General features: G+C 42.2%; 1 protein-coding gene across 8 annotated transcripts in view; it reads left to right on the forward strand.

Annotated features, from left to right (window-relative positions):
• Positions 1 to 6,560: 6,560 nt before the first annotated feature.
• Positions 6,561 to 12,273, forward strand: part of LAMA2 (laminin subunit alpha 2) — a 375,334-nt gene continuing 369,621 nt past the window's right edge. For 7 of the 8 annotated variants that reach the window (XM_075035668.1, XM_075035670.1, XM_075035669.1 and 4 more), the window contains exon 1: positions 6,565 to 6,704. In XM_075035668.1, coding sequence (XP_074891769.1) covers positions 6,620 to 6,704 — 85 coding nt within the window. In that variant the 5' untranslated portion in view covers positions 6,565 to 6,619. Of the gene's footprint in view, positions 6,705 to 12,273 lie in introns of all 8 variants that reach the window. The other variant, XM_075035675.1, reaches the window with a different exon arrangement.

Genomic DNA, 12,273 nt, shown 5'->3' on the forward strand with positions numbered 1-12,273 from the left:
GAGTCTCAGAGAGCAAAAATAAACTTTGTTTAGAAATGTATCAGGGAGTGAAGAAAACATAAGAAAAATTAAGCAGAGGAGCTAAAAATTTAGATTTTACCAGATAAAGTAATATGGCATTCAAATCTACAGGAGATCAAGAACTCCTCACATCTTAACTGGCAGTGACCTAATGTCACCAATGTACTTATAAGTACATCTCTTTTACTATCTCTGTGAAGCAGTGTTTTCTGCACATTTTGATTTTTTTTCTCTAATTTTGCTGGTCTTACTATTTCTGGAAAACAAGAAGCAAACCAAAGAGTTTATCAAACAATTTCTTGAAGATTAAATCTTTCCATTATAAAAGAGGAAATTTAATGCCTGTATTTTTGAGGATATATATTGATAATAATTTAGTGAACTGATCCTTGCTCTCAGATTACTGCACCCGCTTTTGCTAGTCTTTCGGTGTGAGATCATTGCAAAGAGGAATATCACCTAAGCAACCCTATAATGCTAAAAAGCTTATAGCTGAAATGTGTAGAAGAAAACAGATGGGGCAGTATCTGGAAATTTTATTTGTTAGATATCGTCCATCTGTTTCTCTCCCCGTCTACAAGTTTTGCAGTAATAACCATTTTTAGGAAGGCAAGTCAATATAATTCTACAGAATTGGTTTAATCTTCTGTTTTATTATTATTATTTAATTTTTATTTTTTACAATTCATTAACGGCTGGCAGGGAAACATAAAACCCACACTGATGATTCAGCTAAACAATCCTCATCTCCATTCCATGAGAGGCAAAGTTATAGTTCAGGGCAAAATTAGTAGATGTTAACTCTTCTTATTAATCGGTTCTAACAATTTTGGCAGTTTCTCACATGCAACAGACCTCCTAAATAAATGAATGATAGAGACTATTTTTAAATGCATTCTAAAACTGAAAGGATTATGTGTCATTTCAGAGTAAGTTCTAGGTTTTTTTGTAATGAGTAGCTATTAAAATCAGTAAGTCTTTTTTGGCAGCAATCCTATTCTCTGAAAATAGAGCCACAAAATGCTTTGCAACAGGTATATTATTTATGGAGAGTATATAAAGGCTTTGGTTGTAAAAATTAATTATGGACTGAGCAACTCTATTTGCTTTCTGCTTCATATTCTTAGCTAAATGTCGTTGCCATTGCTCTCCAAATTGTTTCTTTCTCACAGGACCAAGATTAAAACAAAAGCCACTTAAAATAGCAGCATAGTCAGAAAGGACAATGGCTTAAAAGGAAGTTATTAGAAGTCAAGACAAGAAATGAGTGGCGCTTACAAATGGCACACAGAATCCAGTATCAGGCAAGACCATGACTCCTATCTGTTCCTTATGCACTTATTTTTGTAAGAGTTAATAAAAAATAATGGCAGTAGGTGAGTTGGGTGCATGAGATTCATAGACTGACTAATTACAGGGGTGGTGAGCAAGGCAAAATGGAGGGTTTGAAACAAAATGAGCTCCATTCTGAAATGAGCTCCATCCTGATGCCATTTGTAGCTCATCAAACTGTAACAACTCTGCTCTTGACTCCAGCCTCTTCAGGATGCAGTGACTGCTATTGTCATCCTTCTCTTCATAGCCTTTCCTGTCAAATTATCATATTTACCCTCTTTTTATTACCCAGGCCCAGGTCTATCCTATTCTCCCCCTGTTCTTTTAATTATTTTTCCTTTCTTTCCCCCTTAAATTTTACAGGATTACTTCCTGACCTGCAGTTATCTACATCTGCTAGCACATCAGCCTTTAAACTGACAATACTCAGTGACCTCAGCAACAGAGGGCCTCTCAAGAATAGCTTTCTATCAGTGTTAGATTCTTCCTTTTCTTCATGTCTCCTTTGTCTGTTTTGATCTTGAATTCTGTTCCCTGGTTTGATACTGATGCCTAGTCACATATCTCATTTCTTTATCCATTGTCTTTCTTTATCTTGTCTTTTGCCAGCCCCTTCCCTAATATCTGCTTTGGATGAACACAACCCTGGCATGAGGACATCTCCGGTTCCTCCTGACTGGGGTCCAAACCACAGATCATGTCTCACCTTGCCCCTAAAAAGGGTTAATTCTTTGATTGTTGTGATTCACACATTTCAACTCATCCCAAGTGCTGTATCTGATTCTTCTCTCTATCCTTTAAACCTCTTTTTCATGTTTGTTTGCTTTATCCTCTGATTACAGTCCTCTTAAGAACATAGGACAGGGTTGCACAGGTCATCAAATCCATTCCTCCTGCCTTTTGCAGGCAAGTGATGGAAATTCTTTCATAAATCTGCCAAGCCCTACTTTAAAATCAATTAAATTTTCTCCCTCTGCACTCCTAACAGAAGGCTGTTTCCACACCTAATAATTAGAAACCATCTTCCAGTTCTCCAGCCTATACTGATTTGTATCTTGCTTATGCTCGTTTCCTTTTGTGACAATTCCATCCATTAACATCCCTGATATGCTTAGCAGTGTCTCACATCTTATTTTCCTAGGTTAAACAAATCAAACCCTTCTAATCTATATGTCTCAGATAAGGTCTCCATTCCCCGGAGGCCTCTGCTCTGTTTAAGCCTGAATTAATTCTTGAACATGGGTGATCATAATTCCCTGTGATATCCTAGGTGGGATGCAGTATTAATTTTCATACCTTTACTGGAAATATTTTATCTGATCCTAGGCACTACTTACTTATTTCATAGCTGCATCACCCTGGTGACTCCAAAATGCTGTGTGACTCACTGACTTCCACCCAGGAGTTTCAGGTTATATTCTCTATTGGTAATTCTCACAAGAAACTGTTACTGTTAGTCCTTATGTGCATGACCCTGAATTTTGTAGTATTTAGTATCTTCTAATTTTCTATACTTCAGTCACTGAGAATAAAAATCGCATAAATTCGCAATGTATGTATGTATGCATAAATGTATAAATTTATGACATATACATTGGTCTTCCCCAATCTTACTTTATCTGCAAAACTCATTAAAAAAACCCTCTCATTTTTATGCAAAGGTCTTGAAAATATTAAGTGATATTGGTTCCCAGATGAGTCCTTACCTGATTCTACTCACATCCTTCTTTCAGCCCAGCAGTTCTCACCTCAGTACACGCTATCATTATTGCCCCTTTAGCCAGTGCTATAGCTGAAAAGCTTCATATCTATCTCCATTTTGTCCAGCTTGTCCATGGCCCTCGAGTGCACCTACAGGCTCTGCAGCCTCTTCTCCCCACTCCTATGGGTTTGGCTGCCTGTGCTCAAGACCACCTCTGACCTGGCACAGCCATGCAACATCGTCAGGCACTAACATTGTCAGGCAGTGGCGACACATTTGATGTGCGAGGAAGAGCTTGGAGAAGAAACCTTGTTGGTGCCTCCTTGCACTTAAGGAGCGGGTGCTGCATTTAAGCTCAAGCCCTTGCCCTCAGTCTCTGCCTGCGCTACATTGCAGCTATGCCTGTGCCTCGCTTTGCACCTCACTGACCCAGACCCTGATCTGCAGACTTGACTTCCCGGCTTGACCTCAGATTTGTCTCCTCACTATGAACCTCTCTGGAGATCTGGACTCTTGGTTGATCCTGGTTATTATCCCCAGACCTGCTCTTCCTGCATTCGGGTACTGTGGGATCGAGCCCTGTAGGTGAGGCCACTGCCCCGACTATGTTGGTGTTGTCTTCATCTTCCAACTTGCTTCCCCTTTTGGAGCAGCCCCCTCTTGCTGCTTCTTGAAACAGCTCAGCATTTTATAGTATGAAATTATTTCCTGTGGTTCAGATGTGAAAGATGTTGATTTAATCAGTCAGTAGGTTATCCTGGCATATCTTGCCTCTCTGTGTCCCCAAACTATTAAAGTTTATAGCTCTGGAGTACAGTTACAGACATCAGTGTTGGCTCTGACTGGTGATTAGGTACCTGGTATGACAACAGTGCAGCTGAACTGAAACTAGGCTGAGTTCTTACAACGCCATCTCACATTAAAGACCGCACAGGCTCAACGGCAGGAAAAGTTGATTCGAAGAAAAGGGCAGGTAAATAACATATGCTGGGTTTAATATTGGTGTAATACTGATATGTGGGTAAGTCGGGACCCCTACAACCAATCTGCTGTTGATCTTAATTCACAAGTCATGGAGGTATTTTGCAGATGCCTAAAAAGAGGAAAACATACTGGGATAGGCACTGAAAAAGTACTAGCTTTTGTTTTTGAGACTAACAGCAACCTGAGAAGCTGGAAAGGCAAGAAAGGCTGGCACACAGAAAAAACCAGCACTGATGAGTGAATTTGACTCATCTTTGGATAGACATAAAAAGGTTGTTAAGATAGTTTTGAACATACAGTCAAAACTATAACCCGTTTCAGCCCTGGTAAGTGATGAGTCCATATCTGAGCCTACTACCTAAGATTTGATGAGACCTTCTTTACATAAAGCAGCAGAGGATCCCACCTTCAGGTCTCGCTTTCAGTTTCTACAGTCTGCTTCTGGAGTATGACTTCAAATTCATCTGTAGCGCTTGCAGCTCTCGAAGCCCTGGAAAGAATTTCTCCAGCTGGGGGAGTATGCAACGCATGCTAGTATGGCTTTTACGCAGCAGCTGCCACTACGCTTCACCTAATTCAGCCAATAAATGTGTTTTTAGAATCAAACCGGTGTAGATGTAGTCAAATCCCTACCTATAAAACTGGCACTGAATTCTCCAAGTTACAGGCATATACTTGGGGTGAAGGGGTTTTGCTTTGTTTGGTGTACTTAACAATTCACTAGCTTACGCCTCCTGCATGTATGCACAATTCCTCACAGTCAATTTTTGCATGAAGGGAATTGCAGAGGGAGAAGCAGCTGGGAGAAATTAGCGACCGTTGCTTCTTGTATGGAAACACTTTACGGACTAAACAGTGATAGTGACAAAACTGTGGGTAAGCGTCATAAATACTGTCTCCCTCTCGGTCCCTCACAGCTCACTGACTATGTGTACTTCCACAACAAAGCAAAGAGTTGACAAGATGAAAACCATCAAGATGAACCTTGAACTTGGGTTTCCCAGTAAGAAGTGCACTACATCATCTCTTGGCAAGAGGACTGGAGTATTGTCCGTTGACTTATGAGTGACAAATGGCTGAGGCGTACAAGAGCATTATTGTTGCCGCCCTGTACTGGGGGAGCAGTTTCGAGGCGGCTGCGGAAGCAACGGGCATCTGGTAATAGGAATCCCAGCAGCCGAGCCCAGGCCATCTGGGGTAAAACCTCAGAAGTGAGCAGTCACTGCGAAGAGAAAGACCGAGTCCACTCAGGGCAGGATGACAGTGAGAGAAACAAGCAGGCTATGTTGCTGGATGTAACAGTCTATTATACACAAAATGCCGCCTTCCTCGAATTTGGGTTTGGAGTAACAAACGAATTTACCAACAGAAAAATGCAGTGGTTTGAGAGCTAAAATAGACAATGTATCAAACGCAGGCTTGTGCGTACTTACCCCTAGCCTTGCTCAAGGTTGACTTCAGCAAGTCAGAATGAGTTTGTGCGCATACATACTGAAACACTTGTGTTGGGAAACACACTTAATTGCTTAATCTCTTTGTGAAATACAAAGAATGTTCAGTTTGAAGCAGGGTGTTACAAGATCTGGGAAAGTGCAGGGGTGACCCCGCAAGTCGGCAACGGGCTGCCAGCACAATCTGATTTTTATACCTTTGTGCAGATACACTGTAAGTTCAGCCCAGCTCTCTGACAGTCTATTGTGTACTTTTTCAGTATGCTTATATGCAGGTTGGAAGCCTTGCTGTTCACTTCCTCCCATTACCAAAATCGCTGTTATTGACTTTTTTAAAGTAATTTTTTTTTTCTTTAGGAAAACTATGCAATAGATTTTAATCGGCATTTTATTTTAATGCAACGTTATTTCTTCCTCTCCGCAGTACCATGGATTTTTTCCTGTCATATGCGGCTAGCGCTGACATACTACTCCCAGACACAGCAGGAAAAATGCATTTGGCTTGTTTGCAATTCTAGCGTTCGGAATGCCTACCCGGAAAGCTCCCCCCCCCGCAGTACAGGCTTTTTCTCTCTCTCTCTCTCTCTCTCTCTCTCTCGGATAACCTGATGGACGTCCCGTTTTCAAACTGTCAGGACAATTTCCAGGGAGGCTCCGCGTAGTTTCCGATCCCCGGACGCCGGCCCTGCTGCCGGCGCCCCGGCGGCCGCGGCCGTTAGCAGGGCACGTGCCGCCCGCCTCGTGCGGCGGGCGCCCGGAGGCGGGCGTTTACCTCTCCCGGCCCCACCTGGCCGCCCCCGAAACGCGGGCCTCGGCGGCCTCCCGGTGCGCGCCCGGCCGCCGCAAGCGCGGCGGGGAGCCTGCGGCAGCCTCTGTCCCCTCCTTCCGCCGTGGCTCCCGGCTTCACCACCCCTGGGGGCCCAGCGGCCCCTCTCGCTCTGCCGCCTCGGCGGCCCTCGGGGACGGGGCCCGGCGCGGCGGGGCGGAGAACGGCGGGGCGGGGCAGGGGTGTGTCCTGCTCCCTGCCCGGGGCAGCGGGGTCCTCTCTCCTCTCTGGGGCGGCGGCGGCTCACTCTCCTGGCTGGCCCCGGGCCGGACGAGCCGGCAGCTCGGCTGCTGAGGAGCTATGGCACGGGAAGGTTTGCCGCTCCTCTTGCTGCTGGCGGCGCTCGGCAGCCGAGGCCAGCCGCCGCCGCCGCCGCCACAGAGAGGTACGGGGAGCGGGGAGCCCGTGCCTCACTCGCCCCGGCCGGGGCCGCGGAGGACGTGGAGGGGGAGGCGGCCCCGCCACCGGCTCCGGAGCCCTTGTGGTGACGGGAGGGTCGGGGGGGACAGGCGCCGAGCGTGACAAGTAACCCCCAGCCTGTAGAGGGGACTCGGCGGCGGGACGCTGCCGGGGCACCGCCGCTGGTACCCCGGCCGGGCCGAGGAGGGCGGCCGTGGCGCCGGGAGCGCAGCCCGCGGTGGGGGCCGCGGCCTCCCGCCTCGCCGAGGTGCGGCGGGGAACCGGGCGGGGAGCTGCACCGCGGCCCCGTTACTCCCTGTCTGCCGCTCGCCCTTCCCCGTTAACTCTCGCACGCAGGCTTTGATTTAAGAGGCAAAGTCGCGGTTCAGAGCGTGGCAGGTGAGCTGCGCTGTGACTGAACACGGAGGGGCAAATCGCGCCTACTGTTATTAGAGTCCAGGGACGACAGGACGACGTGTCCTGGTCCCCGAAGCGGCCTTAGGTAGTCTTCACAGGCTGATCTGTTGGCAGCCCTCTCTCTCCCCGTGTTGTGCCCGTCTGTTGGCATCTCTGTGATTAGGGGAAGCTTGGTAGGCTGTATTGAAACGAGTGCGGGCTGCTCGGGCTGCTTTTACTTAAGGTGACAGTTTGATGCACTTACCCAGTAACAAAGTTTTTCTCGGTGTTAAAAACTAGCCACGACTGCAGTGGGAACAGAATCAGTAGTACCCTGCACGAGTAGTCAATGTCTTACACGTGCAGTCACTTTCTGTTGTGCAGTGTTTAGGTGTGTTGACAGTAAGGCGTTTTTTGTTTGTTTGCTTTTTCAATTAGTGTTATGTGGAAGGATCAAAAAGGGGGATGTACAGGTATGGGAGAAACAAACGTTATTAAATTTATCAGCTCTCATAGGAAATCCTTAAAACCGTTCTTCAGCTGACAGTATTCCTTCTGGTGCCTGCATTTGCTGCTCTTTACATTTTTGGCCTTGCTAAAAAGAATTCAGTAAGGAGATACCATGGGTGTGTTAAAATAAAATTAAAGCCCCTGGAATAACAGCTAGCTTCTATTTGACCTTGATGTCACACTATAGGCTGAACACTTTGGATTAGGAATTTTTAGGGTTTAGGGTTTACTTTGGAAAACATGATGCACTGTCATTTTGTGAAAAAAGTGTCTCAAGCAGCTGACTCCTTAATACTAATTTTACTGTGTGAGGATAAACGACAGTTGATCAAGTATCTCTGTAGATAAAAACGCATCCAGAATTAGACTGTGTTTAGATGATGACTTATTGGTAAACATTGAAGACTGAGATTTTAAAAGTAGACAATTTAAGGTATAGTACACCATGCATTTTCCTCTTGCCTTTTTTTTTCTTTTTCTTTTTTTCCCCTGCCAGCTAATTAATTTGTGAGCTAGAAAAATACTGGTTTGGCATTTCTTTTAATAATCTCTCTCTCTCTCTTTCTCTCTGAGACACTTTTGGAGAATGTCCTTTTCTTTAGGCAGTATCTTGGTTTTTTTAACCTCTGCAGTGAAGGGATATGATCATTATTTTCCTTTTAAATTAGAAGTGGGTGTCTTGGGCGTTCATCTGCTGCATCGCTGGTGTTATGTTATAACTGAGTTCTGGTAACTCAGTGAGGCACACTAGGACTTTTAATTAAATGTTAATAATGTGATGATGGGACCTTCTAAACCTCACAGTTAAATTCAAGTGCTGGCCTGCCAAATTTTTAAGCCATTTACTCTCTTCTAAATTTCTTTCTAAGATCTGTTACAGCTGCTAGGAGGTGCTAGCACTATGTAGATATCACTGTGTTGCCCTGGCAAAGAGGTAATGAACTCCACTCTAATGCAAAAAGTTTGAAAGTCTGACTTCATTGAAGTCCTGGGGGATTTTTAACATATACAAGAACGTTACTAGACCCGTGGTTTATACCTTAGACTTACAACTTTTGTTTTTCCACTTAATAGTTATTTGGTAATAGCCATAATGTTGGATGGTAAGTATTGCTCTCTAATTGTTAGCACCAGTTGGATGTCTGTGGAGAAAATTATGTAACAGAGCTGCAATGCTTTGAAAAACAGTATTTGAGACATCACAATGAATTCCCATGTTGTTTTTTAGAACAGAACAGTTCAAGAACATTTTGCACCTCAAAGATGAGAACAGTCTGTAATTCTGTTGGTTTTGTTGTGGTTTTTTTTTTATTTTTATTTTTAAGTTGGTAGAAGATTTACTGTGGTCAGAAACCTGGAGTTAATTTAATTTTTTTTTTTCAGCTACACATGTTGTTTGTTCTTCTGTTGTTTGAACACTAAGTAGCCATGTAGAATTTCTCATAAAATGGAAGAATCAGAACCAGAAAGGCATGTGCATTCTATAACCGTTTCTTAACGGTATGCAAAACTTGCGGTTAAGGCAAACTTACTGAAGTGCTATATAATGTTCCTTTTGAATCTTGAACCTTGGTTCATCCTCTTTCCTGTGGAATGTGAGAGCAACAAAATAGTAGTAGTTTAGAAAGGAATAAAAAACTTGCTTTTGATCTTGAAGAATTCATCCTTTTATTAAAAGTTGTAAGTATCTATCATGGGAGAGTACTGAAGCTCTGTATCTGTGAAAGGTGTGAGTAGTAGGGACAGGGCTAAGGAACATACACTGCACAGTAACCTGATCTGTGGTGTCAGCTGCTGACATCAGTGGAGATAACTCATGGAGTACGGGTGTTTCTTAGCATCTCACAAATTGGAAGTGTAAGTTGACTCCAAGAGGTGAAGTATACAGGGTGCTTATAAAGTCAAAGTGAAATTTCTCACTCGAAAGAGAAATGAGGGGTGAATGTTAACCTAGTGTTAGCAGAATATGACTGGTGGCAGTCTTTTAGGCAACGGATGGTGGCACGTTGGTCAGTACTTTTAAGTCTGTCTGTAGGTGCAGGTTTTTTAAACGAGTTTTCAGAGTTCAAAACTGTTATCTTTGTGTTATCTCATGGAAATAGGGAGTTACAGGATTCCTTCCCACATATGTACATGTATGCGTATTGTACATTGTACTCTGAAAAGTAAAGAGAGAAGGATAATGGGACATAATTTTAATATTTCACATATTAAGATTGAAGAATGTTGTGTGGACTTAGATTCTTTATTTCTGGAGACAAAAAAAAATATGCTTTTTTAATCTGTTATTAATCTGTTATTAATTTTTTAAATTAATTTTTAATCTGTTAAGGGAAAAGTCAAGTCTCCTATTTCTTTATAGGGACCTCTTTAGAGTAAGGTCAGTCTTCAAAAATGACCAACCCGCCCCAGGTGTAATCTTGCTATAGAGAGCATTTGCATCATGGCTGATGGCATTTAACCATTCAAAACATTCTTCTGACTTTATTTGGAGAATGGTGCTTGCAAATTATTTAGTTGGTATTGGAAAGAATAATGTTGGTAAATTTGCATTCTACTTTCCTGCGAGAACAAGGCTTAGTGATTGCTCTGTTTATCAGCTTGTTCTCACCGAAATAAATTTTGAAGCAGTTGTCCAATATCAACTAAATGTGAAAGCAATGTAGAAATCTTTAAGATAATCACTGAAAATCAATGGTATTTGGGAGAAAGAGTGCCAAAGTACTTTCTCTTCTGTGAGAGGAAAGGTAGAATTTAGCCATTATCTAATCCATTCAGTCTGGTTGGTCAACGTATATAGGGCTCTAGCTTCATGAATGTGAAGGAAAATATGTCTGTTATGGAGGGCAGGTGTATTACAATGTGTAAAATTCTGTGTATAATTTAAAAAAAAAAAAAGGAGTTCCTTAATCCAATTTCAGGATTTTGTAACAGGTAACAAGCCTTGGTCACTCAAGGTGTACTGCAGTATAGTATGTTCTATGTATACCCTTTTTACATTAATTCTATCTGCTACTAAATGTTTTCGCAGATAAACTTTTGGTGATCTGGAAATTAGGATTTTTGTTTGTTTGTTTTAAATGTATTTATACAAGACCGATATTGATCAGTTCTAGAAACTCTCTTAGGAGTATTTAGTGCTGCCTGATCAGTAGGGATTAAGCAGCCCCAAAGTTTTGGGAGATGCTGATCTCAAAAATATGTTGCGATGGCTGCTAACTTTTTACTTCAAAGTTGTTGTCCATATTATTTTCTTACAGTTTAATAACTGGTTGAGAAAGTGAAAGCAGAGGGTATTAATATGTGTTTCAGGTTTAGAATGTGAGAAAGGAAAACATAGTAATTAAGGGCCAACGTAAGGTATTAGAAATACATAGAATTGCCCAGACTGACTGCAGACATGAATTTGTGTGTTTTTTGTGTACATGCTTTAACTTGAAATAACCACAGCCAAACTGAATGAGGTGGGTCCTGTACAAGAATGTGTGAATTTCTCCAAGCAAAAAATAAAAACATAAACATAAGATGCACTTTATGTTTAAACTCCTTATTATTAATTTTTTCTCCTACAAGTTTTTTACAAGAGTCTTTCTTATTAGGCTTATTAGGCTTTCTTATTAGGTTCTTTAACCTGTTCCAAAAATCTGCTTTAAAATAATACAGCAAACAATCATTTTTAATTAATTCAGGCTGGAGGAAGGAATCCACCCACACATGTTCTAATTCTTATCCAGCTACTTGGACTGACAGTTTTTGGAGATTATAGTATTTTGGAATAAGAGGCAGCATGGATTCCTGGTGCAGGGTTGCCCCGCGCCCCCTTTTTTTCTCCTGAAGTCCAGACTCCTTACACTTGTAGGTCAGGAATGGTGATAGTACACAAATACATGCAAACATGAACCAGTGTGCATACCTGATTATCTCATTTTCTTTCCCAAATGTTTTCTTAGATAATAAGCCGTTAATTACTGGATGTTTTTCTCCTGAATGAGGGTTCTGTCTAGAATATCTGAGAGCCTATATGTCACACGCTAACAACTCAGGCCACACTAACAGTAATACAGACCAAGTCTTGCTTGCAGAAGTGAAGTACACCCAAATATGTCATGTTTGCTAAACTTTATATTGACTCCATCCATGTCTTTGAAACAAGAAGAGGAATTCTTTGGTGTTTGCCAGTAAAGCTAGTTCATGAGCTGGCTCATGCTGATGACTACATGTTATTTATTGTCTTGTACCAGCTACTGTAGTTGATAGTCGATTCCTAGTTCCTGCTTTTCCACAGACTTGATGTTCTCCTCAATCTGAAAATGTAGATAAGAGAGGGACTGAAGAAAATGGCAGGCAATGGTGTTGGACCACTTCTGTACCATGGATAAGGTAGAGATTTGATCTTTCTTCTTTTAAAATTTTTTTTTATGATTTATTTTTATTAGAAAAATAATAAGATTTCCAGAAAAAGGAACTTGAATTTGTGTGATTTGTATTCTGAGAAGTAACAGAGAGATCTCAGGATTCTTGGAAAACTCAAAACAAATAACTGTTACTACCCTCAATTTTTTCAGCAGTTCAGTCTCCATTAGTTATACCTTACTATCACAAGGATTTTCCTAGGACTCTGCTTCCTGCCAGATTCCTCTAGCAGACAT

The sequence above is a fragment of the Buteo buteo genome, chromosome 9 (assembly GCF_964188355.1).
Source record: "Buteo buteo chromosome 9, bButBut1.hap1.1, whole genome shotgun sequence".
Taxonomy (NCBI): Eukaryota; Metazoa; Chordata; class Aves; order Accipitriformes; family Accipitridae; genus Buteo; species Buteo buteo.